At 45.9% G+C, this 27,550-nt stretch overlaps 1 protein-coding gene across 4 annotated transcripts; it reads right to left on the bottom strand.

Annotated features, from left to right (window-relative positions):
* Nucleotides 1-24,891, bottom strand: ASB11 (ankyrin repeat and SOCS box containing 11). 4 transcript variants are annotated; one of them, XM_019417944.2, is made up of 8 exons: nt 24,547-24,891; nt 15,880-15,959; nt 12,483-12,590; nt 9,226-9,376; nt 4,872-5,006; nt 3,561-3,752; nt 438-582; nt 1-127 (listed from the first exon to the last, which is right to left on the bottom strand). In XM_019417944.2, exons 1-7 carry the CDS (start codon nt 24,725-24,727, stop codon nt 458-460), a joined length of 972 nt encoding a protein of 323 aa, XP_019273489.1. In that variant the 5' UTR covers nt 24,728-24,891; the 3' UTR covers nt 1-127; nt 438-457. The 4 variants fall into 4 exon arrangements, with proteins under 4 accessions (XP_019273489.1, XP_019273488.1, XP_019273490.1 ...); XM_019417943.2 differs by having other exon boundaries at nt 1-582; nt 24,547-24,890; XM_019417945.2 differs by lacking the exon at nt 24,547-24,891 and adding an exon at nt 23,551-23,776 and having other exon boundaries at nt 1-582.
* Between the last annotated feature and the right edge of the window lie 2,659 nt (nt 24,892-27,550).

Genomic DNA, 27,550 nt, shown 5'->3' with positions numbered 1-27,550 from the left:
TCAAAATTCCAGCAGAAGTTTATTCATGGAAGCAGAGAAAGAAAGGGCAAAGGAGGGAGGGACTACATCAGGAACACATCATGAGATACACTCATCAGACTCTTATTCACCCAAGATTTACATGTGTCTGCAAGATATGCAGAATATTGACCCTTACATAATTAAAGACCACGAATCTTCAAACACAGATTATTTTCACTCCGCTGCACGGATTTCTAAAGTGTCTTAACAACAAAAGCTAAAAACCAAAAGGCTTCCGGTTGCCCCTCGGGGAACGAGAGCATTAACCAGGAGTTTCTACTCCGCGGGCGTTCTGGTTCTTCGGGGACCAACACTAGCTGACTCTGCTCATTGGAAGGTACTCAGAGCCTAGCCACCGGGTGTCTACACTAAGTACCCTGGGTACAGCAGGCAGTAGCCTGCTCATTTCCAAGTACCTTCCCAAGGCCAGCTGGGACTACCGGTATAGCAGGAATCTTTCCAGCAGCTCCGGCAGATGCAGCTCACGGATGGTTTGACGACACGCTCGGCCCAAGCACTTCCGGACACACAGGCGACAGAGCTGGGAGAGAGCAGGCGGGCCTGGGGAAGAAGTTACAATGTGTGAAGTTCATGGTGGTGGGGCTGGGGGAGAAGGGGAGACCAGGGGACCGGAAGAGGCCGAAATGCTCCACAAGCTGGCTCCGTGCACGGATCGTAGAGCGACGTAGCAGACGCTAAATACACACAGGGACCCCAGTGTGGCCCTCTGGGCGGCGACATGTTTGGGTGAGCCCTCTAAAGGTGAGCGTGTTAGCGACAGTGGAGAATGAGGCTAAACAGAGGCAAGTCAGGAATGAAGCGTGAGGCCTCAAGGGAACGCGCCTCATTCACGTATCGCACGCGCCAACAAACGGGATAGTACTGGCCGAGGAGAACCAAGCGAGGGACAGCTGCCAGGAGGGCATAAAGGCCTGTAAGGTCACAGAGGCCTCCCGGACCTCCTGGCTCTGGCTGCCCGTGAGGCGGTGCTGGCTGGGTCCCAAGTCATTTTCGGAAGGACCCTCCATTCACACAAGGCTCCCAGCTCCATGAAGGATCTAGAGAAAGGACCCAACTCACTTAACCCCCATGATATCCCAAACCTCAGTCTCAAAGGGGCTCACGGAGTCATCACGCCCATGGCTTTGCGTGGCTGAAGGAAAGTAACGAGAGCCCCAGACAGGGCTGAATAGGACGAATGAGGCTTTGGCTGGAACGCTAGTTATACAGAGGCATTTGTAATGTCCCAGTGCTCCCTAGCCTCACTGTATCAGGAAAGATCCCTTCAAGTAGACCTGTGTGATTACCGGACTGCATAAAGTTGTCCTTCTCAAGACAATCCTACTGTAACAGGATCTTGCCACCCATGAGAAATGGGGCCCTGCATATGCAAATAGCCAGATAACACCTGAATTGAGGTTTCTAAGGAGGATCTATGTGACAGAGCACATAAGTACCCTTCGTTAAAATCTTGGGAAGCGCGAGTGGAAAGCATCTCCACCTGTCACCCAACCGAAGCTCCTCTGGAAAACAGTAACGCAGACAAATCGTCCAGCGTGCCTAGAGAAGGTCAGATACCAGAGTGAACTGTGACACAGCTGGTGTCCATCCTTCCAGACCAAGCAGCTGTACTTGTGACAACAGAAGACAGAAGCACCTGCTTAGAACGAATCTAAATCCTGGACCTGGAAACATCTTTGACGGAAGAAAAGAGGAAATGTGGCAATTGCCATAAACCATATTCTCGGCTAACAGTTGGAAAGGACCTGGCATTTCCAAACTGGGAGCCGGTAAGGAAGATCAGAGTTCTTCAAGTGGAGATTCAAATAAAAGAGCAACCATTAATGACACAGACTATTGGGAATAATCTAGACCAGTGGTACTCAAAGTGTGGCCTCAGTTCAGCAGCACTACCTGGGAACCCAGTGGGTGTATAGAGTCTAGGCCCCATCCCAGACCTCCTGAACCCGAATCTGCATTCTAATTAGATCACCAGGTGATTCATACTCATGGTAGAACTTAAGAAGCACTGACCGAGGGACGTCTGGGTGGCTCAGTCGTTTAAGCGTCCGACTTTGGCTCAGGTCATGGTCATGCAGTCCGAGGGTTCAAGCCCCGCATTGGGCTCTGTGCTGATGGCTCGGAGCCTGGAGCCTGCTTTGGATTCTGTGTCTCCCTCTCTCTCTGCCCCTCCCCTGCTTGTGTTCTCGCTCTCTCTCAAAAGGAAACATTTAAAAAATTTTTTAAAAAGAAGCACTGACCTAGAAAGCATTCCTGAGATGACTGAACCGAGCGTTCTACTTGGAAGGTATAGAAGACACGAGGGTGGTTTCATGAAGTGGAACTGGTGAGTAAAATAAAACCCTTCTCGACCAGAAAGTGTTTCAGAAGGTTCAGCGCGGGGCCATCATAACACTGAGCGCATGTTCTGGAGTCAGACTGCTTGGCTGGGGTCCCACTTCTCCTTAGCAGTCATATGCCCCTCTGCGAGCCAGTATCTTTATGCTCTCTTGTCCTATCTTCAGCCGGGACAGCACCAGCTACTGCAAAGTGCTCGCGGCTTTAAAGTTTTCAGAATTCAGGGAGATTAATCCAGGTTTCAAATTTTTTAGCTCAGCGCCTAACACGTGTAAAACTGAATAATGACTATCACTGTTTTTAAGTTTATTCTGAGAGAGAGTGAGAGACAGAGAGAGAGAACAAGCAGGGGAGGGGAGGAGAGGGAGGGAAAGAGAGAATCCCAAGCAGGCTCTGCACTGTCGGCACAGAGCCCGACGCGGGGCTCGATCCCACAAACCGTGAGATCATGACCTGAGCCGGAACCAACAGTCAGATGCTTAACTGACCGAGCCACCCAGGTGCCCCTTATTACCATCACCTTTAATAGTCTCCCAAGCATACAAACGATCAGTACAGGCTTGGATAATGTTCTCTTTCTGTATAGACTTAGCATGACTGACTTCTGAATTTGGAATGCAGAGCCTCTTAGAGACCCGCCTGGTCTCCTCGGGCATCTGTAGCTCCACTGGCCCACGGTGGAAAGGGGGGTGAGGCAATGGGGGGCACAGATCCGCCTGCTCCCTGATCTCGAGGGCAGGCAATCGACTTGGCCACCCAGTCCAGTGTCTGAAATACACACTCCGTATCCAGCCTACAGCCTCTAACTCAAGTATTGCTAGCTTCCGCTGACAAATATTTCTCCAAATATGACAAAGCAGGGTCTTGGTCCACTCCGCTGGGCACTTATTCCAAGCCAGATGTGGCAGTTCACCTTTTCGTGGTGAAAACAGAGTTCCCGGAGTATTTTCTCATCACGGAAAATACACAGCAGCCTCCCGGTTGCATAAATGCCCTTCCGTTACAAGTGAACACATACGCCTACCGAATCCCATCTCGGGGACGCCAGCGACGCCTGCTGCCTCCCACGTGCCACTCCCAAGGAAAAAGAGAAAAGAGGTAAGGAAGTCTGGAGAGAAGACAGGGAGGGGAGACAGCGGATGCGCTTCCGGGACAGAACTGGACACCCAGCCCTTCGTTACCTTCCCGGAGCAGGAGGGCCTGCTCCACACCGCTTTTTGGAGCCGCCAGATCCAACGCACTTTTCCCCTCGGCATTTCTGCACTTCAGGGGAGCCCCATAGTCCGCTAGCAGGTGGACGACCTCCACGCTGGACTGCCTCGCAGCGGCGTGGAGTGGGGTGTCCAGACTCTGGCCGCGGTCCACACTGGCTCCTTGAGAAAGCAAATGACACGAGTCAACGCTGAACGTTGATGTGGGAATACGACGGGCCTAAAATACAGCAGCTGCGGAGGGAAGCATCTTGAATGTCATGACATGCTGGGCCAATCTTCGAAAATGTCTGACCCAAGCCTAGAGCCTCAGCAGTGGCTACTGAAACTGCTTCAAAGGATCTGGGTGAGAAGAGTGAAGAGAGACATTTTTAGGCACTTAAAATACGTTCCTTGCTTTTCCGTACGAACCGTGTGACAGACAAAATGAAATACCTGCAGCGCCTTTTACGCAGAATTGTTTTGTTTTTTGGCAAAGGATAAAGTTAAGATTATTTGGTACTTATGTTATTCCGGGCTCCAAGAAAAAGATTTCTGAACTACGACAGGGAGTAGTAACTGATAGGGGATGAAAAAGACAAAAAAAAAAAAAAAAAATCTTGGAGATAAGAATTCTTATTTAAAAGTTCTTAGTACAGCCTCTAATGTCAGCGGTGAAGTTTGGGGAATCTTTAATCAAGTAATAGTTTCAAGACATTTTACTTCCCCCCCCCCACCCCGGACTCCCAGTGTCTGTATATACCTTTTAGAATGAAGGAAGTTACTAAGTACCTCAGCAGGATTGATCTAAGGGAGTCTATGGCAAATGTCTGTTATTTTTGCTATCCGGCATCCTCCTGGTAACCACACCTAGGTCTCCCTCTGAGGAACCATCCCCTGGGATTCCCGGCTCACGTGTTTCCAGGGAAGCCCGACAACTACAAGGCAGACTGAAATCTAAGCCAGTCAGTGTACTGTATTTCCTTTGGCCACCATGATTGGTTCAGAGATGGGCAGGTGACTCAAAAAGAGCCAACGCAATAAAATTCTTTTTTCCCACTAGGACTCATGGGAAAGAGACCCTTGCTCTCTCTTGAAACCACCAAAGAGAACCATACCAGGTGAATGGAGCCAATACCAAAGGAAGTGGACACTCATTTCTCTGGAAAAGTTCTGTTTTAAACATTCAAACAGCAAATACTGTCAGAATTTTGTCCAGCCTGACAAGAACTTAGTCTTTAAAGCCATGGAAAACCAGCAAGGTTAACAGGTTCTTCTCATAAAAAGATTTCTGGAAGTTACCTAATTCTAGAAGTTTCTTCACACAGTCTACCCTCTGGTAGGTGCAGGCCACATACAGGGGAGTTCCAAGCTGGGGCACTTCTTGGTCAATGTTAACGTTATTTGCCAGAAGAATCTCCATGCACTCTCTATGACCTGGTGGCACAAAAGACAACCTTACTCAAGTAAGGGAAATATTGACTATTTACAGAACTACAGAAGTGCTTACCTGGAATGGGCTTTAGAAAAAAGCTAGCCCAGGGGCGCCTAGGTGGCTCAGTCTGTTGAGCGTCCGACTTCGGTTCAGGTCATGACCTCACGGTTTGTGGGTTCGAGCCCCGCGTCGGGCTCTGTGCTGACAGCTCAGAACCTAGAGCTTTCTTTGGATTCTGTGTCTCCTCTCTCTGCCCCTCCCCTACTTGCACGCGCTCGCTCGCTCTCTCTCTCTCTCAAAAATGAACATTAAAAAAGAAAGAAAGAAGGAAGGAAAGAAAGAAAGAAAGAAAGAAAGAAAGAAAGAAAGAAAGAACGAACCTAGCCGGGTGGGTACCTGGGTGGCTCAGTGGGTTAAGCGTCTCTTGATTTCAGCTCAGGTCATGATCTCACGATTCGTGAGATTGAGCCCCACGTCGGGCTCTGCGCTGTCAGCTCAGAGTCTATTTGACATCCTCTCTCTCGCTCCCTCTCTCTCTCTGCCCCTCCCTCGTGCTCCCTCTCTCTCTCAAAAATAAATAAGTGTAAAAAGAAAAAGAAAGAAACCAGGTATTTTTTTTTAGGCAGAAAAAAAATATCTTTTTGGAAATCTTAGAAAAGTCCAAAATAAAGACCATTAAAGAGAAAAGAATGCCCATACGTCCCCAGTGCAACTCCTCTTTGCAGCCCTTACGGTGCCTCCATCTAAACTACGGGCTCCAAGGAGCACAGCTGGAATCATTCTTCACGGTGAAGCCACCAGTTTCCAAACAGAGGCTGCAAGATGCACAGGGGTAAATGGCCCACAAAAGCCAGTGCTCAAATCCAAGGCCCGTGTACGGCTGCACCTCCTTATTCTGGTTACCCTGGAAGACACCTATGAGAATATGTAAAGCCCCAACTGTAGAATATACGTGTAACTGCACTTTCAAATTCAGGGCTTAACAACAACTACACAAACAAGCATTCTCCTCGGAGAGGCTGCCCAACGAATAGACTCGAGTGGACCAGATGGACTTGACAGATATATTTAGAACTCTGCATCCCAAAGCGACAGAATATACTTTCTTCTCGAGTGCACATGGAACATTCTCCAAGATAGATCACATACTGGGTCACAGAACAGCCCTTCATAAGTATAAAAGAATTGAGATCATACCATGCACGCTTTCAGACCACAGCGTTATGAAACCTGAAATCAACCACAGGAAAAAGTCTGCAAACCTCCAAGAGTGTGGAGGTTAAAGAACACCCTACTAAAGAATGAATGGGTCAAACCAGGCAAGTAGAGAAGAAATTTTAAAATATATGGAAACAAATGAAAATGGAAATACAACAATCCAAACGCTTTGGGATGCAGCGAAGGCAGTCCTGAGAGGAAAATACATTGCCATCCAGGCCTATCTCAAGAAACAAGAAAAATCCCAAATACAAAATCGAACAGCACACCTAAAGGAAATGGAAGCAGAACAGCAAAGACACCCCAAACCCAGCAGAAGAGAAATAATAAAGATTAGAGCAGAAATAAACAATATAGAATCTAAAAAACTGTAGAACAGATCAACGAAACCAAGAGTTGGTTTTTTGAAAAAATAAACAAAATTGATAAACCTCTAGCCAGGCTCCTTACAAAGAAAAGGGAGATGACCCAAATAGATAAAATCATGAATGAAATGGAATTATTACAATCAATCCCTCAGAAATACAAGCAATTACCGGGGAATATTATGAAAAATTATATGCCAACAAACTGGACAACCTGGAAGAAATGGACAAATTCCTAAGCACCCACACAGTTCCAAAACTCAAACAGGAAGAAATAGAAAGCTTGAACAGACCCATAACCAGCGAAGAAATTGAATCGGTTATCAAAAATCTCCCAACAAATAAGAGTCCTGGACCAGATGGCTTCCCAGGGGAGTTCTACCAGACATTTAAAGCAGAGATAATACCTATCCTTCTCAAGCTGTTCCAAAAAATAGAAAGGGAAGGAAAACTTCCAGACTCATTCTATGAAGCCAGCATTACTTTGATTCCTAAACCAGACAGAGACCCAGCAAAAAAAGAGAACTACAGGCCAATATCCCTGATGAATATGGATGTAAAAATTCTCTAATAAACATTTTAAAATAATTCCTGTCCAAGGGTGCCTTGGTTTCAGCTCAGGTAATGATCTCACAGTTCATGGGTTCAAACCCCACATCGGGCTCCATGCTGACAGCGTGAAGCCTGCCTGGGATTCTCTCTCACTCACTCACTCTCTCTCTCTCTCTGCCCCTCCCCCACTCACTTGCTCTCTCAAAATAAATAAACTTAAAATAAAAAATAATTCCTGTCCTTTTACTTTTGTTTTTCTTTTTCTTTGCGGAAGAAACTGAGCCTGGTCTGAGTTAAATTTAAGTACTCACAGAAGTTTCAAAAAATTAATATATAAATGATGGACACTAATATAACAGTATCTAAAATAATGAATTTGCTATTTTCTCTTCCATTCTGTGGATGTTGGTTCCTAACATGCTTTTAGATACAGGAAAAAAAAATATGTAGAGACTCATGAATTCATGTATTTATAAGTACGTATGTATTCTGTGGGTCCATAGATACCAAACACCCCAACATAAAACCATCCACGAATTAAATAATTCAAACCATTCCCAATATATATCCATTTTTAAATGTTTGGATGGAAATGCAAATATCAGATTAATTTTCACTTCAAATCAATAGTAAAACAATTTCTTAAACTTTTAGATCAATCATTTCCAAAGGAGACCATTTTCCTTCAACTTAAAGGATCTACTTAAAGTTTGGGAAATGACCAACCTCGGTTATTAATCAATAGGTGCTTATTAAATATGTATAAGACATCGAAACCATGGATACACTGAGATTTAGGTCTTTTGTTGCATTTCAAGTAATCCATAAACAAAGGGGGCAAAAAGACAAAAAGAAAACCAGACTCAAATACAGAGAACACACTGATGATTAAGGGGGGGGGGGGGCGGGTGAAAGAGGTGAAGGCAATCAGGAGTAACACTGAGTAATGCACAGAATTGTTAACTCATTATATTGTACACCTGAAACTAATATAACACTGTATGCTAATTAGACTTCAATTGTTAAAGAAATGGAACAAAAATAAAAGCAGAGAAAAAAAGTAGTCTGCTGCAAAAAAAAAAAAAAAAAATTACCAAGTGACATATTTAATAACCTGGGGCAAATCTTTCACTATTGCCTTTTGAAATGAAGACTTTCATCCCGAATTAGACCCGCAAAGATCACTGTTCTACAGCATTCTAACTTCCCCCACTGTATTTCTGATCTCAGTAGAAGAGAATAACTCCACCAGTGGGTGACAGAAATGCTGCTCTGTCAGTGTGACAAATGGCCTTGACCTTTCAAAGGTATCTTCTTGTTCTGTCTAGCCAATGCATCAAGTTTTTAAAGACCTCGATTTGGGGGCGCCTGGGCGGCTCAGTCAGTTAAGCGTCCGACTTCGGCTCAGGTCATGATCTCACAGTTTGTGAGTTTGAGCCCCCCGTCGGGCTCTGTGCTGACAGCTCAGAGCCTGGAGCCTGCTTTACATTCTGTGTCTCCCTCTCTCTCTGCCCCTTCCCTGCTCATGCTGTGTCTCTCTCTGTCTCAAAAATAAAATAAACATTAAAAAAAAAAATTTTAAAGACCTCGATTTTACTCTTTTCCCTCATTTCAAAAGTAACTGAGAACACGGGAAGCTAGAATCAACCTGAAGGTTTCTAATGCGATGCTTTTTAAAGTTGCAACCTTTTTTCAATACCTAATGACCTTGAAGTCAGCAGCTCGTCTAGAGTATACTGCTGGCTGTGGGCAGTTATGTTGAATCTTCCATTAGGGATACCATCAGCCTTGGCTTTCAGACACTTTCATAATTTATTTTAGTGGCTGATGTTTTATGGGCTTTGGGAAATGAGCCGCTCTTTCCTAGTAAAGACAAGACATACGCAACGTCCGACTCGTGGAAGTCACCCCTGCAGTCGGAGCCACCAAAACACCAGCAAAGAGTTTCCAGAGAGGCCTGCCGAGGGACCGACTCCCTAGGAAATGCGACATCACAGGCAGAAAGGGCGTGGTGAACACTATACCACTGATTCGCGCAGATCGGAGCGAGCCCACCAGTTGGTGTGCATTGTGGCGGCCGACTCACCTCTCTTCACTGCCTCGTGGATGGGTGAAGCCAAGTGCGCCTCCAGCTGGGCCTTGGCTCCAAACTCCAGCAGCACGTGGACGCACGCAGCACTGCCGCTCCGGCACGCGTTGAAGAGGGGCGTGGCTCCGTGGACCGTCACTCCGTTGACCTAACGATGAGCGAAGAGGCCCAGAGGATTTGCGATTTTTCTCTCACCGTTGCCAAGTGTTTATTCCTATGCATCTGCCTGGAGAAAGTTCCCATGCTGGTGGATGAGCGAGGGAACTCTACATCACTACGGTACCATGTTTTTTAGATGCCAGCAATCTGTCAACTCTCACCTACAAATAATATCCCAAGTGGGACAAAATGGGACAGAGCTTTTCAAATGTATGCATGGGCATTCCGGAGCTTCTTACGAGCCTCCTAACCATGGAGGAGGGGGGCCCGTTTGGTGGTTAGGAGCATGGCCGCTGGTACCATTAGCTCGGGTTCAAATCCCAGCGTTCTCTCTTCTATTTGTTCAGAAGCCTCGGTCGGGTTATTAACTTTCTGTGCCTCAGTTTCCTTACCTGTAAAATGAGGATCATTAAAGACTCTGCCTCATGAAGTTATTGGGTGCATCAAGTGAGTCACCACATGTTAAACACTAAGAACACTGCCTGGTGCCCGGTGAGCATTTAGTACACAATTGCAACGACAGTTGTTTTCATTGGCCGTTCCTACGGAGCTGACTCCCCATCCCAATCATGAACCAATGTGGTGGGCCCCGAAGGTACTGAGAAGCCAGGTCCCCAAATCTGCGCTTGCAAAAACTCTCCTCAGCAATTTCCCCGCAGTTCTGTCCGTCTTGCCACAAGTTCTCTTACTGGTCTGCTCTAGTCCGTACCGACTGCGTGTGCCAGCAGTGACTCCTAAAGAGATCACGATCAAGCCAAAGGCACAAAGAAAAGAGCCATCAACATGGGGTCTCCGACCACCCTGGGTGCCTTCTAGGGATGCGGGAGGCACCTGAGAAGCAACACAGCTGGAGGGCATCTTTGGGTATTGGCAATAGATTGGCCAGGACATCAGGGGACCAAGGCCTTCCGGTGGTGAGGCTCTTGCCTCAACAACTGAGGATGCGGGCGTGTGAGAATCAGGATCCCAAATTTTCTGGTCTCAGAAACCAACAAAAAAGCTCCCTCTCCACAGTCCCAGGGTAGCCCCCATTATATTGGAAAGTGAAGGAGGAGAGGCTAAGGTGGCGGCGACAGACAAGGACAGGGGAGGTAGTGTGCAAATTCATACAGCCTAGGGATTTTCTAACCTATTTACATTTGTACTGAAAAAATATTTGGTGCAACTGGTTCGATTTGTTGTTACTGAGAATCATCCTCATCCTCAGTCCCGAAGTCTTCTAATTTGATTTCCTCAGTTTCTCAGGTCAGGGCAGCAAACATTTATTGAGCACCTGTTAGGTGCCAGTGTTTCAGAAACAAAGGCGAGTAAGGCAACTTGCGTCTCCTGAACAGGGTGAATTCTATCAGGGAAGACAAACACAGAAAGAGATCATTTTGATACAATAATAAATGCTTGGGGCGCCTGGGTGGCTCAGTCAGTTAAGCGTCTGACTTCAGCCCAGGTCAAGATCTCTCCATCTGGGAGTTCGAGCCCCGCGCCGGGCTCTGTGCTGACAGCTCAGAGCCTGGAGCCTGCTTCGGATTCTGTGTCTCCCTCTCTCTGCCCCTCCCCTGCTTGTTCCCTCTGTCTCTCTCTCAAATAAACATTAAAAATGTTTTAAAAAATAATAAATGCTTTCGAGCACCACAGGAGCAAGACAAAAGAGAGTACAGACTTGAGAAATACTGAGGAAGCAAAATTAGCAGGATGTGGTGATTAATTAGTCAGGGAGATGGGAGAAGTAGGATGATCCCAGGTCTGGAACGGGGGAACGCAGGAATGTGTTTCACCTGGCCTCTGAGACCGGGCTGCAAGGGGAGCCGGTCCCCCGGGGAAGGACATCAGAAGCACAAGTTTCAGATGCACGGAGTTTGAGGCCCCCACGGGCCTGCCAAGTTTGAGGAATTTCCTACTGATTGACCAACTCTCTTTTATTCCTTGTCTCCTTCTGATTTAAATGTTAAATAACACAATCTTCATCGACTGTTTCCTCAAAAGATGGCCAAACACAAGGGACTGCATCTGACTTTTTTTTTTTTTTTTTTTTTTTGCCTCCCACAAAAACTCCCAGAGTCGTACCAGCACACACTCCTCCACAACCCGATGTGGTTTGCTATCTCCCGCCAAAGGAAGGAAACGGCCCTCACCCAGCCTCACCCCTTCACTACATGTGAGTTGACTACGCAGTAACTTCAGGAAGCACCACCGCATAAAAACACACGACCACTGTGGCATCGGGAAAATCACTTTGCCCAAGAAAGGCTTTTATATTCAGTTCGACATAGACCCAACTTCCATGTAAAATGCAAAGAACAGCTTCAGTTAAGCACCTAAAAACATTGCCGCTCGTGAAACAACACGAGGACTGAGTTAAAAAGTGGAAATTAGCAACAAAATGGTATCTGGCAACTAAATGAATGTCACTGAGATTTTCAAAAGTTGTAAGTTCACAGTTCTGTTGTGATATCTATTACACACAGCACCTCAGCCACTCATGCTTGAAATAAGGATCCTGGGGGGTGTATGGCATTGTTGAGTCACTATATTGTACACCTGAAACTAATAAAACACTGTATGTTAACTATACCAGAGTTAAAAACGATAATTTAAAACTAAAACATAAAAAAAGACACATAAGGATAGAATTTTAAAATAAGATAGTTAATTCTGTCGGGTTTTTTCAATGTATTACTTATTAAAAGCTTATTTAATTTGATGATTTTGCTCAATAAAAATAGTCGTTGGTTTACGGTGTTGAATTAAGAGCGTTTTTGTTGTCGCTCTTTTAAATTGTACTCTTTCTCATGTTTCACAGTCCATCTCCCGAGATCGGTTTCAGAGAACTCTAGTTTGAGTTGATCTTTTGAAACTCAGCAGGGCAATTTTCAAGGATTCCTGTGAATTACCTCATTAGAATGCTCGCCCACGGGCACAGAGGCTGAAGAGGGGAGTGACCAACCGTGTCTCAGGAATGTGCACGCGGACAGGGCCAGACCTGTCTACACCGCCAGTGGGTGCACAGTCTGGAGGGTAGCGTCTGTTTAGACCCTAGCAGGTGCACCTGGGCAGACAGGGCTGCGGGAGGGGACGGCGGGGGGAGGGGCGGTACTCACGTGCGCGCCCTTTTCCAATAAGGCTTTAGCGCAGGCCACGTGACCTCCGAGGCACGCCTCGTGGAGCGAAGAGACCCGGTTAATTGTCACGAGGTTCACGTTGACACCCTAGAATTTGGAGAGAAGGGGTCGAGGCTGCGTTAGCAATGCCGGCGACTCCCGGACTTCAGAGTCCGGAGTCCAGCACACAGCGCTCCGGCATTCGTATGCCGTAGTGGCAGCACGGCTCTTGACCGCAACTCCAGGGCATGGAGAGGCCTCTGCCGTACCAGGGTCCGGGGCCAGCGGCTTCTCCTTACCCAGTCCCAGCACGCCCCCCTCCTCTTATGCCTTGTCTTGGAGTCCATGTGACAGATGGGCATGATCAGCCCCGCTGCTGGCCGACTCTGACTTCGTGCCCTGATTTTCACAACTTGGCCCTGACCATCCCCCCGACCCATGACTACCACTTTCTGTGAAAGCAGGAGGTCCCTCTCAGCTTTTCTGAACTGAGTTCTGCTTCTGATTTCCTGCCTCCTAACCGACCCACTGAAAACTTCCGAAACCTAGTGCATGACCCTGAACCCCAAACGCCAACCTAAGTTCCCACGGCCTCCCGCCCCACGTCCCTGGGGCTGGTGGCATCCCTGCTGTGGCCAGCAGCTGGGACTTGCCACTATTGCCCTGTCCCTTCCTCTTAGGGCCTCTCTGTACCTCGTTGGTCCCATCCGTTCTCATGCCCTGAATACGATGTCATTACTCCAGAGCTGTGCTGTATATTTCAATTTGGGTATTTAATACAATTAGGAAAATTTCCCTGTGTATTATTTCCCTTTAAGAAAAGAAAAACAGGCTGGCCCACAAGGTGGCAGCAGTGTACTAGGAAAAACAAAAAACAAAACTTCCATCTGGTGCAAAGTCAATTCCTGGATTCGTACCCATGTGATGTTGGACGGGCCTGAAAGACCGTCTAGAGTGAGTCACCTTCATTGTGCACGAGAAAACGGAGAGGCAGAAAGTTCAAACTATTACTAAGACTTAAGGCTCCCCCAGCCGTCGATGACAGCCAGCACGATAGGAGCTTCTCATCCCTGGTTTCCTGCTCTACTCCACCACATTGTATGTGAAATAAAGTAAAAAATAAAATAAAAGAATACATTTTCTTACTAGTGTGTAAGGGTAAAGAAGTGTGCGTGCACTGAGAAAAAGCTCAACTTCCCTCTGAAGAGCACTCCTGACACATTTAAGCACACTGGTTTACAGAAATCAACATGCTTATGAAGTATACTTAAAAATAAAGTCGGGGGTGGGGGACACCTGGGTGGCTCAGTCGGTTGAGTGGCCGACTCTTGATTTCAGCCCAGGTCAGGATCTCACAGTTTGTGAGTTCGAGCCCTGCTTCGGGCTCTGCGCTGACGGCACAGAGCATGCTTGGGATTCTCTCCTCTCTGTCCCTGCACCGCGTGCGTTCTCTCTCTCTCTCTCAAAAATAAACAAACATAAAAAAAATAATAAGTACTAAATACAATGTGGGATCCTGGATTGGGGCCTGGAAGAGAAAAAGGACCCTGTGGGAAAACTGGTGTGATCTCAATAGTCTGCAGTTTAGTTACTGGTATTGTAACAATGTTAATTTCTTATGTTTTACTAAAGTACCATGATTAGGTAATATTAGCACTAGGGGAAGTTGGGTGAAGCATAGGCGTCTGGGAGCTGTCTGTACGCTCTTTGCAACTCTTCTTTATTTTTTTAAAAAAATGTTTATTTATTTTTGAGAGAGAGCACAAGCAGGGGATGGGGCAGAGAGAGAGCGGGAGACAGAATCCGAAGCAGGCTCCAGGCTCCGAGCTGGCAGCACAGAGCCCGATGCGGGGCTCGAACCCACGAACCGCGAGATCACGACCTGGGCCGAAGTCGGAAGCTTGACCGACTGAGCCACTGGGCACCCCACGACTCTTCTTTAAAATTATTCCAAAATTAAACGTTTATTAAGAAATACTACTAAAAGTGTTGAAGTGGGAGACTAAGAGGGAGGAGGCGGATGCCAGACTTTTCACTGTGTACCTTTTAGTATCACTTTAATCTTTGAACGATGTGAATATATTACGTGTAAAAAAATAATCAAATTCTAAAGTGCTTAGAAATAAATAAGCAAGTGATAAAAATCAAGCACAAAAGCCATTTGATTACTACTGGCAGTACTGTTTTCCTTTTGCCTCTACTTCCTTAAGAAGTGACACAACTCGTAAAAAAGAAAGCAAAAAAAAAAAAAGCGCACCCGTGTGCACGTGTGTGCGCATGTGAAAATGGTAAGGAAGCCAGGTTCGGTGGTAGCTAGGATGTAGAAAAAAGATACAATAAATCACCTCCTCTATACACACGTAGATTCTAAAACAACGTCAATGGAGCATGTACACTTTTGTTCATTCATTTTACAAATATTGACTACGCCGTTACTCGTTGTTCAAGGTGCTAGGGGTACAGTCATAAATAAAATAGTCTTAATAAGTAAGACTTTAATAAATCTTCCCAAAGAGTAACATCTACCCACGTCAACCCATTGTAAATTTGCTCTGGAAATACCGTATCAGGGGAGGCGTACTCTAAGGTGGCCCCCAGCGATCCCCGATTCCTTGTACTGGCTCACTCTGTAATCCCCTCCCCTGGCGTGCGGGCTGGATCTATCGACTCACATCTAATGAATAGAATATGGCAGAAGTGATGGGATGCCATTTTGGAGATTAGGTTATACTAAGACTTGCTTCTAAGGCACTGTCTCCCGCTCTCTCCGGGGGGAAGCCAGCTGCCATTTCGTGACTCGGCCCTGTGGAGAGGCCTTGGTGACGAGGGGTTGAAGCTGGCCAACAAGCAGATGCGTGAGCTTGGAAGCGGATCCTCCCCGCTCGAGCTGTGAGGTGACCGCGACCCCAGCCGACACTCCGCTGCCTGCAAGAGACTCAGAGCCAGAACCACCTGCCAGGCTGCCCCTCGGCCCATAGAAACCGTGACAATCCGCACTCGTTGTTTTCAGCCACTGTGTTTTGAGGTCATTTGTTATGCGGTAATAGCTGACTAATGCAACTTCGGGGCCGTTGTTACCAAGGAACACTGGGAGAGCACAGGGTGAGTTAGTGCAACAAAGATTTGAAGGCACGTACCGTCACCCTCACAGGGAAACTGCCTATGGGGTAAAGGCAGGCCCGGAGGGGGAAGGAGGGCGCTGGGCGGAAGACATGAGCCAGATTCCCAAGAAAGGAGAGGCAGGAGGAACAAACGGTTGAGCTGCAGAGAATACATACAGCGAGCCTGGCTGTGCGGGGAGCCAGATGGGGCAAGCAAGACTCCGCTTCAGTCAAAGCTCGTAAAGCATGACGCTGGTGATCGCAAAGGCACACAGGTTCAAGTCTGGTTCACTTACTTGTGCAATTAAAGTTTTAAGGGCCAGTAAGCGCCCCTGGGCCGCAGCTTCATGAAGTGGGGATCGATCAGCCCAGCAATCTGCAACACAAATCAAGCTCAGAGTCAAGGTCTGGAGTCTTCTTCCGGGCAGCTCAGTCGTGCTGCCCACCCACCGTAAGAGGAGGTTTGGAGAAGAGGAGGGAAGCTTGGACCACGCACCGGGCTCTTTCAGCAGCCACTTGCAGGGTGACAAGCCACTGAGTATATGGTCCATCCATTTAGTGGTGTGTGTGGAGAGGGAGCACGTAACATCTCTCTCACTCTTTCGGGGGGGGCCGGTTTTAATAAGCAATAGGCTGAGTTTGAATACATATTCTCGGAGCTGGAGTCTGATAGCTCCAAACAAGGCAAAGTGAGGGGCAAAGCTGGTGGACAGGCCTGCTTTCATCTTTACCCTGCCTCTTACCCTCACCTCTACCCTGAAAATGCAACAGCTTGTACCCCATGAAGGAGGCCTGAGAATCAGGGGAAATGGGTTTGCTCTCAATTCCCCAGGTAATTAAATGTCTCTCTTTCATTTAGGTGATGAGGCATATCTATTCCCATGACGCAGAATATGGCTTTTCAGATGACACAATCTTCCACACTTTTCGGTGGGCGGTTAAGCGTGATGGCTAAGCCCAGAGCCAGCGGGGCCACAGGGCCTGGGTTCAAAGTCCCACCTCGAGCACGTTCTGCCAAGAAGGGCAAGTTCCTAAAATTATTTCCACGTCAATTTCGTGATCTGTGAAATGGGAGTACAGTAATTTAGTACTTAGCAAGGGTTTAGGTCTCTAAGTAGGCCAATAAAGCACATCCATAATGTCAGGTACTCAAGCAATCTGTGAGTAAAAAGTACACACGCTGGGGCAGTGCCCTAAGGGGCAGCTTCAGAACAGCCTCACAAATATTTCTTTTCCTGTAATTGCTGGTCGGTAAACAAGACTGACCAGCTCCAGTGGGCATTTGCGAAGTAACCCTCTTAAAACACGCCAAAGAGCAAATCACTTGTTTCGGAAGGCCTGTCCCAGTTTGTAAAATTTCAAATATGATCGTGCTCTTCACACACCGAGAAGCATGTCGTACGGTTCGGATTTCACACAAAAGGCCCGTCTCATCGACCTGTTCTAGGTGATCCTGATGGTGCCAAGAATCCAGGTGTTCCTCTTCCTGCAACCCGGGTGGAAACAACCCCATCAACGCTAGGACTACGTGAATGCGAAATAGCTCGAGGCCGCAAGGACGGAGTGACTTTTCCAGCAGATGGGAACCAGGGCTGTCGACATTTCAGTGGGCCCTCTTCTTAGGCCGAAACTCACTTCTTACCGTCTCGTAACCCCTGCGTTATGAAAAGGGGGAAGCCTAGAATGGACTCTACGGGGTTGGACTCAAGTTGGAGCAGTCGGTATGAAAATGTGATTTTCAACGTGTGGATTTCTATTTGCACCATTGTAACAAGGTCTTGGAGAAACGGCTGATTCCAGGGCCGGGCCAGGAAAAACATAAGATAAAGGTGGCCTCGAACACCTTGTGCCAGGAAGACAGTGAATGATGGGACGTGTCAAAAAGATGCAGGAGCTGGCTCGAAGGGGCTTCCACTGGTCAAATATGGGATGCCTTCAGCATCCAAATACAAAGTGATGGTAGGAGATTATACCCTATCAAAGAAAACAGGAATCTATAAGTACTGACTGATAGAGATTAATATACAAATAGCAAGGAGGAAGCTCGTCCTCATAGTACGACACCAACTTGGAAATGTGGAAGGAACGGTAGAATCTGGCTCCAGTGATCTCCTCACAAAATAACTACTAGTTATAAAAGAAATACAGGCGATTTTACAGTAGCACCAAACTGTAGACACCACCTTACCCAGCGGATCAAAGTTAACGTCAGAAGCGACGGAACAAATCGGCCCGGTGTGCCATGCCATGGAATGCAACGGGCGACATCATGTACTATCGGAAGGAATGCGATGGGAGAAATACACGCAGCATCTGTGATCTTCCTGCTCAAGATGCATAACCCAAATCTAATCTTGAGGACACTGTGAGCCAACTCAAACTGGGGGCCGTTCTCTAAAATACCTGGCCTGTAACTTGTTCGAGGAGGGACACAGGAACCGTTCCAGACTGAAGAAGGCTGATGAGACACAACGTCTAAAGGCAATATTTGCTCTCAAGGACATTATTAGGAAAGTTGGGTAAATACGAATGGGGTCTCTGGGCAAAGAGAAGTGGGAATTCTTGGTACCACTCTTGGGCCTTTTCTGTCACTTCAAAGTGAGTTCCAAGATTTAAAAGTGTGTGTGTGTGTGTGTGTGTACACACACATATGTAAGTTGGAACTAATTTATATATAATTAAGTATACACACACACATACATATACTCACTGGTGTTTTCGTACTCCTGATATGAAAGTGCAATGCTTTGATAAGAAAAATGGATACAAATTTTAACATGAAAAAACACTGTTTGTGCCTCCACTTGTTCCTGAGTCAGTTAAAAGCTGACGAATTTGAAAATCTCTTTGGACATTTATAATTTGCATAAGCTGGGAATCATGACATAATGAATGCATATAATCCTCGATTAGTCAGCCTTGGTTTTCTTCTAATACATCTTCACCTCGTTCAATATGAACCGTGTATCAGACATGCTACAGTCTTGCCTAATCGCTCTTGGAAGTGGACCTGGGCCCTGGGGTTAGGAGGTCAGTCTTCATCCACGGACGTCCCTAGAACCTTGACCCGTGTAAGGAGCAAACCTACAGCCGTGGCTCTGTTATGCCCTTGTTCCAACAACAGCCAGTGAACCCGAGTCACCCGAAAGTACAGTAAGTATTTGATTCAAAAATCAGAACAAGATTTACAGTAACTAGCTATCGTGAAATTAGAATACTGACACAACGTGGCTTTATTATTTTTACAACTTACTTCCGAGTGGCCTGTGGGGGTCCCCTTTCCTTCTGAGAAGCAGGAACCCTAACTCCATCTTCGTCCTCTTTCTAGTAATTTCTGTTCCTCACCAGTCCCGTAAGACCCACTCCGCACATACAACCTGGATAGATCTCGAAACCTAATGTCGAGTGAAGGAAGCCAGACACAGGAGGGCACGTGCTGTGTGATCCCTTTCCGTAACATACAAAAGGGGGCCAAACTCACCTGGGGTCAAAAGGACCCCAAGGAGGGGTGGGGGCTGACGGGAAGAGGAACCAGTGGGGGCCATGCTGATAATATGCAGTGTCTTGCTCCGGGGAGCTGGTACCTGATCGCGCCCACTTTGTGAAAATTCATCCAGATGTTCGCTTAGAATTTGTGCCCTTGTCTGTATTTACAAAGTTCTTCAATCGAGAGATTTGAAAACGACCAGTGTACTGGTCAGTCCACTTTGGAAAGATAATCTCCTCTCCTCTACCTCCTCCAGGGGCAGGGGATGGCCCTCTCTGCCACGCCAGCAGCTGCGGACAGAAGAGCAGCGTGTCCCCATAGGTGTTCCCACCTCCTTCTTCTGGGTGCCAGCTCCCCTTGTGGTCTGGGGGTGGGGAGAAGAGAGAGGGAGGACGTCTCCCCAGGGAAGTGGAAGACGAGGCCGGTCTCGCTCGCTGGCTGCCTCAACTGCAGGTGTCACTCCCGGTCTGCGGGCTTGCCCTTCCTACCGGGGCTCACTTCCAGGCCCCCTTCCTGTTCACTGGCATTCGGCCCCCTCGCCTCCTGTCCCCTGTCAACGCAGCGCCCTCGGACACCCCGAGCTCCCACCCCATGTCATGGCAAGCCTACGGGGCCATATTCTTGTCCACCCAGAAAGCAGGAAGAGAGCAGGGCTGGGCTTCCTTCTCACCACGCCACTGCCCTCTTCCCGCTGGACAGGCCCAGCGGACAGGTCCGGAAGTTGCCCCGGCTGACTTCCAACTTGACAGGGAGGTACCAAGCTCCCCTGCTTTCAGAGGCCCCTTATCTAAACTCGTATTTCTCCCGGAGCCCCTGCCCTTGGCCCTCGAGAGAGGAGGGAAGGGAAGAGCCTCGCGTCGTGAACCGGAACACCCCAAAACGCACGGCAACCCATTTGCCCCACGTAACGAGACCTCACTTCCAGTATTGGCAGAAAGAGTACCGAATTCCAAGGTTTTGTGACCTAGAACGCACCCTGCTCTGGTGTTAAGAACCGCTGGGTTGAGATCCCACCTAACCTCAGGGTAGGTTTCTTGGCCGGGGATCCTTCGCTCTATCCGCCATCTCCCCATACATAGCATGAAATGAATCCATTCGTATCCCCTTCGATGTAGAAATCCTCTTTGTTTCCCCACTGGAAACAAACCCGCTCTCCAGGAAGCCACCTTCCCGGTCCCATTGTTTTCCAGCACTTGCGTCAAAGGGCCTAGAGTTTTCACACAAAACCCTTTCCAGCAACTCAGCCATGGTGGGTTCTCCTGCTTTCCTCTTATTCCCAACACGCAGTGTCTCGCTCTTACCGTTCTTGTTTCGCAAATTGGAGCTAATTGTGAGAAATTAAGGATTGAAGTTACTTGGCAGCTAGGGAGTTTTTCCATTCCTTTCAGGAAATATCAACTAAGCTCTCCAAATAAGTGAGCGCCTAAGTAGGACTCAAGCCTTCTCTCCTAAGGCAGTCTATTTTTAGTTCTTGGGCAGACTGCCTGTGTCACGGGGCTGCAGGCACATTAGGAAGATAGTTTACTGGACAAATATGTTTACTTGTTCCTGATGAAGTGTATGGAAAATGTTCAAGTGCGTTTTCATCCCCCTCCCCCCCCCTCCCCGGTGGACTTTTTCTCAGAATATGACAGCTCCTAAAACCACACATTTCAGTAACAAAATCGGTTCTGAGGGGATACAGTTGTCTGACTGCCAAGTATTCAAGATAAAAACCTGTATTATTACTATTATTATTAAATTTTTTTTTTTTTTTGCAATTTCCTCCTTCCTGATTCTGACAAGTATTTGAGCTTACCGGTTTATTACTTTTAAAGAACCCCCTAACTGGTTATAATCTCTAGTGCACGTGGAACAATCTTTAGTCTCTTTATGCAAGTTCCAAAATCATACGAAGCAATATCTTCTCCTGTAGCACTTATCAGAGAAAACACATTCAAGAGGAACCTCAATTTTGAACCAAAATATACACAGGAGCCTAGCAGAATTAATGATTTAAGTAAAACAAAGGTAAATTGGAAAAAGTCACATTATAATAAATTTCCTGAGATACCTAAAATATTAGAATACGATTGAGTTAAAGTGCACGCTTTCTAGAACACTCGATTCCAGTCAGGAGATGCACCATGGTCAATGAACACCTATTTGCAGGGTGTTAGAAGGTTCCTCTGAGCCCATCAGGAGCAGGAGAGCTGAGCTAAAGGTAACAGTTGGTGTGGGCACACCCCCTGCTGAGGGCTGGTTGTCCAAATTTGGGAAAGCCGGCCGGCACCTGTGATGTGTCGCCATGAAGACGACGGCTGGGCCAAGGCTTGAGAGGACAACCAGCAAGACTGAACAAGAGTAGAAGGCTAGGTAGATGGTTTGGCAAGAAGGGACAAAAAGCAGGAAAAACCTGCTGGTAGGGGAAGGGTAGGAAAAAGGAGTCAGGGGGATGAGTCAGACAGAGGCAGAGCCATCAAATCAAAGTGAGGCTTCTGAATTTAGAACAAGGACAACTCATTTTAAGCCTTAACATTTAGACTGACACGGATCTTTTAGATTTGGCTTAACATAAACATTAAAAAAAAAAAAAAAAGAATACAACAGTTCCCAATCTCGTATCTGCAAATGTAAAATCACCCAAATTTTGAAAACCAAGCTTTTTCCCAAGTTTGATGCAAACTCCTTTGGCAGCGAAGCATGGTAAGGACTCAGGTTAAGAGATTTTTTCTTTTTAATTTGTATTTCAAAATATCCAATATAATACAGAATGTTTGATTTGGGGAGGCGGCTCGAGGCCCTGCTGGGAGTGCCGTGTAATATACACTATAAACACTGTTCAATCTTCCTAGTAGCCCCCAAACTCCTGAATCCTGGACCACGTCTGGCCCGAGGGTTGTGAAAACAGATTATCAACCTGTATCTATACTCTATTTTTATCAAGTTTGATGACCAAGCCCTGTACTAAATACAGCTTCAATTCTGGCCAGATTGGCAAAGGCAGAAAAATCATATACCGCATCTGTCAGGAATAAGTACCTGCAGAGCGATCTGAGGGCTGAAGGTGGGCTCCAGCGATCCATCCGGTGCTCTAGACGTCGTGCCAAGGGCTAATGACAATGTTTTCAACTTAAATACGAGTGTGTGTGTGTGTGTGTGTGTGTGTGTGTGTGTGTAGATATATATATATGTATACACATATATACACACACACGTGTATATGTATATGTATATATACATACACACACACACACACACATATATATATATACACACACACATTATTGACAAATCACACAAAGAAGCCTGAAAAATAAAACAGCCAACCTGGTTTAACTCAGGTCTGGTAAGTTATCTACAAATTTAATAGTTTAAGCCACAAAGACATATTGACCAATGTGTTCCAGAATGTGAAATCCAGAAAAAAAAAATCCAGATTTTATAGCCCCCAAAATGATATTTAATGAGGGATATGATGCTAGGTTTAGCTTCCAAAAGAAAGCGTGCCAGGACCTATGACAGGCTAAATAAACCCTGCCCTGGGTGAGTTTTTTTACTGCTCTCCCCTTGTTTCTGACAGCTCTGTTCAAGAAATTTAACCTTGGGCTGAGACTTTTCTAAGTCAATTAGCTAACTTACTGATTAAATGTCACATATTTTCCCAACAGACATCTGTCTGACCAGTGAGCAGCAAAGATAATTTCTGGTTGCACAAGATTTTGTTCTTTCTTTTTAATACATCTAGCTTGAAGAATATAGCATCTGACTGCTAACAGTGTCAACAGAAAAAAAACCCAGTTTCTGGCATGTTACGGCCTGCATTATCATAGAAAGCCTTATTTACCACCTCTGGATATCCTATCATATACACGTATGGGGGGGGATGTGTATTTGTATACACATACAGCCATCCACACACGTAGATATGTATACATAGGAAGGAAATTAAACTGAAAAATTAACATGTACTATTCTCTCCCAGTCCCTGCCTTGTTAGTGATATTCAAAAGATACGTTTTTGACTTTATAACATGACATTACTTGCAAATTAAATGAGTATTATCCTAGGAGCTTGAACAAATAAAGGCATTTGAGCTAAGGAATGAGTGAGCTCTATTTAAGAGATTTGTATTACAGTTCCAGACCCAAATCCAAACCATGCTTACATGGGTTTTGACTATTATAAAACCTTTTTAAGAGCGTACTTAATTAAGGACGACAAAGACAGAAACAATGCACGTGAGCAACAGGAGAAAACATTCTCGACACGCTCTTGCAATAACGACTTTGTTGGATTTGACCTCATTTAAACCATGAGGATGATGTATCTCTGAGAATACCAAAATTGTGTTACTGAAACTCTCACAAAGCCCTGTTCATATTTACATATCAAATTAGAAAATACGATTTTCAGATCACACTTAACTTGAAACTAAACAGAAGCTTTTTTTTTTTTTTTTTTTTTTTTTTTTTTTGTTAACCAGTCTAAGCCACGTACCTCCCTGAAATGTGTGACAAATGTAATCCCCAAAAGAAACCTCTTTCCACATTCCGGGCCTTCTGACACTTCCTGAAACTTCACGACTCTCCTCATTTCCCCCAGTTAATTGAAGCATTCTGATGCTTTATCTTTGGAGGTCTTATTTCTTTGGATACTGCTGTTATCTAGCGTCTTCAAAGTTGTCTGGCATATTGGAATCACACAGCCTAAGTCTATTTTGAAAGAGAATCCTGGGTGCAAATTGAAATGGACGCTAGATAAAGAATGATGTCATCCTGGAAACCCCTATGAACGCTAAAAATAACAGAGGGAAAATCTGAACTCTGTTTACGAATAAATACTCCTCTCTCAAGTGACAAGCCCAGCAGCAACAAGTGTATCTGATTCATTTACTTTTGTGGCATCTCACGACAATTAAGGTGAATCATTTCTGGAGAGAAACGGAGACGAAATCCTACAAAGCAGGACAGTTTAAAACGTTTCACCCAAATGTTGGCATTTCACACGAGTAAAAGCCGCGTCGTGAAGGATTTTTCCTGCCAGTGACAAGTGGCTAATCGATTCGCACTGCAAACGACAACACAAAAATATACATAGCATGCCACAGCTGCTGCTTGAAATCAGATATATTGGTCGTTCTATTTCCGGAGGGGACCCGGTCTTGTTAGAATGCATTGTTAAACTTTGTTGAAAAATATTAAAGAAAATCCCCTATCGGTAATTTTTCAGGTGAGTGGAAACGAGATTTCTCCAGATACTCTTAAAAAGCCACTACCCTAGTTCCTTCTTAAATAATAACCACTAATAATAATAGTACTACGAACTTGCAAAAATAAAGCTGAAACTCCTTCACAAACCGGTGCTGTAGTTTCTAAAAGTACCCACACAAAGCCAAACCACAAATAAAATCCACCCTCCAGAAATATCATTCGTACGAATCATCTAGGTTTTTTTTTTTTTTTAAGTGTTGAGAACACACGCGTGTGATTTTACCTGAAATTCCACCATAGATCTCTTCTGCTATCCTAGCCGCTTCTTTTCTATTTCCTTTGACGATATAGAAATGAGTTAGGAGAGCCAAAAACACTTTGATTAAAAGTTTGAAGAAAAAAAAAGTGGCAAACATTGTAACAAAAATGTTTTTAAAGCCATAGGAAACAGGACCATCTTCCATTTTGGCTTGCACTCTCTACAGGTTCTTGGTGCTGCAAAATTACACTGAGTTATAATTGGTATCATATGACATCTATTTTCAACTTTCTAGCTCTTGGTGCTCTGTTACTGAGAACTCGTGTGTACCTTCTAAGCTAACTGTGATTCGGAGGCTGCATGTGCTGACTTCCATAGCCATGTGAAATGAACTAAAGAAACTTCCCTTTAGACCTACATTCCTCAGTGCTATTTAACCAACGGGATTCCTGTCCACATCTTTTTGATCCCTCAATCCCAATTTGTGCTGCAGTATGTTGGAAGGCAGTATCGGAAAGATAAAACAAACTTGTCAGATCCCATGGTGACGAAGCGAGTCATTTGAAGTGGAAAGTACCGGCCCCAGAGCATTTCATTTTCTCTTCATTCTCAGGTTTATGGGAGATAATGGCCCGATCTAAAATATGACCGGTTAAAAAAAGGCCATTTACTCTAAAGCGGTACTTAATAAAAGGCTCATCTCGGATGCCTGTCCAAGTGGATGTGTCGGATTGAAAGCATTAGACCACTTGCCAGAATAGGCGCATCTGTGACAAGGTCTGCCGGCAAAGCTCATCATTCATTTCCCGTTTCAAGTGTCGGTAAAGGTGGTACCTACCTCGTACCGGAATACACGGGCTCTCCTTGATCATGGGAGAGTTACAGGGAAATGGAGAAAGAAGACACCCTAGGTTCTGGGTGAACTACCCAAAGATTCTACGAATCGATACCCTCCGCCAACGGACAATATTCTCTTGTAACCCCTAACTCTTCCACACACATCGATGGGCCAATATGAAGGAAAGAGACTTATTTTTAATTTCCCTCCCCTACCAAAAAGGGATGGGGAAAATCCACGTCTCCTCTTTCATTCCTGGCTATCTTAGATTTTCAAAATCTCTACAAACTATTGAAAAAGGCAGGCCAAAAAAATTTAAGAGCAGACTCAATAAGTCTTATTTAATAAATGCTTTATGCAAAAGATACGGGGAGTTTCTCGCAGCGCTCGGGCAAATGAGAATGACTACCTAGGCGACAAACGTTTCCCTACACTCCGCTAAAAGGCTGACGTGCGAGCATACAGCCTTGACGCACAACACACACTGCGTCCATTTCGGTGTCTTACACAAAGATCCTGGGCAGTTCCCACCCTCAAGAACGGAGATCAACGTACGGGGTTTATTTACCGAGCTTGGTGTGGGCCTGCAACTTGCCACCTACAGAGTGCCAACGTATGAAAACGCACACACGAACACAGGCACGTGACCTCTCTTCGTGTCGTGTCTCGTTCAATCGCGCTCTAAGAAGTGCACTCTCATTCTGAGTCATTTACGCATGTCGGCCCAGTGTCGTGTATTTAACGCATGACACCATTCAGTCTTGTGTTGGCCTTTTCATTGAAAACATGGCTGTGCTTTCCGTGTTATATACCAGCAAATTAGGCCAGAAGGAGCTCGACTTTTCTCCAGGTTCAAATGGATGTCTATGCTACATGTGAGAGACCATCTTTACGTCTGAGCATCACATTTGAGATGGGCATGAAAGGCTACTGAAGTAAGGGGTTAATTCGCGACATCCCTCACAGGAGAGGAAATCCTCTGTGGCACCACGGTTTCTCAGCCTCGGCACTACTGGTATTTTGGGCCAGATAATTCTTTGCTGTGGGAGGGCTGTCCAAAAGCATTGTAGGATATTCGGCAGCATCTCGATGCCAGTGCCCCACTCCCATCCAGGGCTAAGTGCGGAAATGTCTCCAGACCCTGCCAGGTGTCCCCTAGGGGGCAAAATCACCACCCCCGCTCCCCCCTCCCCTAAACCCCCACATCCAGTTAAGAACCACGGAGCCATAGCCAAATATAAAGGAGAAAGGAAAACCAACTCCCCGAAGTACTAGTGAACACAAATTATATTTTGTACAGAACTTTAATTTTCAGAATTTCCTATTTTAAAAAAGCCCAGGGTGGCGCCTGGGTGGCTCAGTGGGTTAAGCGTCCGACTTCGGCTCAGGTCATGATCTCACAGTCTCTGAGTTCGAGCCCCACATCGGCTCTGTGCTGACAGCTCGGAGCCTAGAGCCTGCTTCAGATTCTGTCTCCCTCTCTCTCTGCCCCTCCCCTGCTAATGCTCTGTCTCTCTCAAAAATAAACATTAAAAGAAAAAAAATTAAAAAAAAAAAAAAGCCCAGCCACAGGATGATACAATTTAAAGTCTCGCCATATTCTTTTAGGAATGAAGAGCAGGATAAAGAGGCCTTTAAAAACGCTTCGCAAAAGTAAACACAGACCTAGGATACCGCCTTTGCCAAAAGTAAGATTTGGTGTAAGATAAATCAGAACATACCAGTGTAGATGACTGCTTTCCACTGCTTCCAACAAAAGGGGTGGGGGTGGGAGAAGCTGGCCTTCTGTAAATGAAATCAAAATTCAAATTTCTCTTAAAATAGCTTACAAGATATACAAAATTATACAAGGTATAATTACGTAGTTCACATACACAATAGTTTCCAGATGTATTCGTTTGCCTCACGTGGTAACTCTAGTGCAGGGAAAAACAGGGCTTGTTTGGATCAGGAAACAAAAGCACAATTCAACTTATTATTCCATGAGTAAAAGAGAGAATGTATTCTAGAATGGAAAGATGTCAGAGCAATTCATCAGCTGAAGGACAGTTCCTGTTTTACTAACAGACCCAGCAACACATCTAATTGCAGGGAAAAGAGCAAGCATGTGAGGGAGGGGGACGGGGCGGGGGGAGCACTGTTCAACGGGTAAATACTATTGTGTTCAGAAAACAAGACAAACTCAGAAAA

This window comes from Panthera pardus, unplaced genomic scaffold, assembly GCF_024362965.1.
Source record: "Panthera pardus isolate Hobbes unplaced genomic scaffold, ASM2436296v1 HiC_scaffold_27, whole genome shotgun sequence".
Taxonomy (NCBI): Eukaryota; Metazoa; Chordata; class Mammalia; order Carnivora; family Felidae; genus Panthera; species Panthera pardus.
This window is presented reverse-complemented; position numbering and strand designations above follow the sequence as displayed.

Bases quoted from the DNA above. Each gene is read 5' to 3' on its own strand.
- ASB11 (XM_019417944.2), bottom strand. From the start codon at position 24,727: ATGGAAGATGGTCCTGTTTCCTATGGCTTTAAAAACATTTTTGTTACA. The intron at 15,960-24,546 runs GTAAAATCACAC...TTTGTGTTGCAG, and splicing joins GATCTATGGTGGAATTTCAG to ATTGCTGGGCTGATCGATCC. The intron at 12,591-15,879 runs GTAAGTGAACCA...TCCAAATTCTAG, and splicing joins TTAAAACTTTAATTGCACAA to GGTGTCAACGTGAACCTCGT.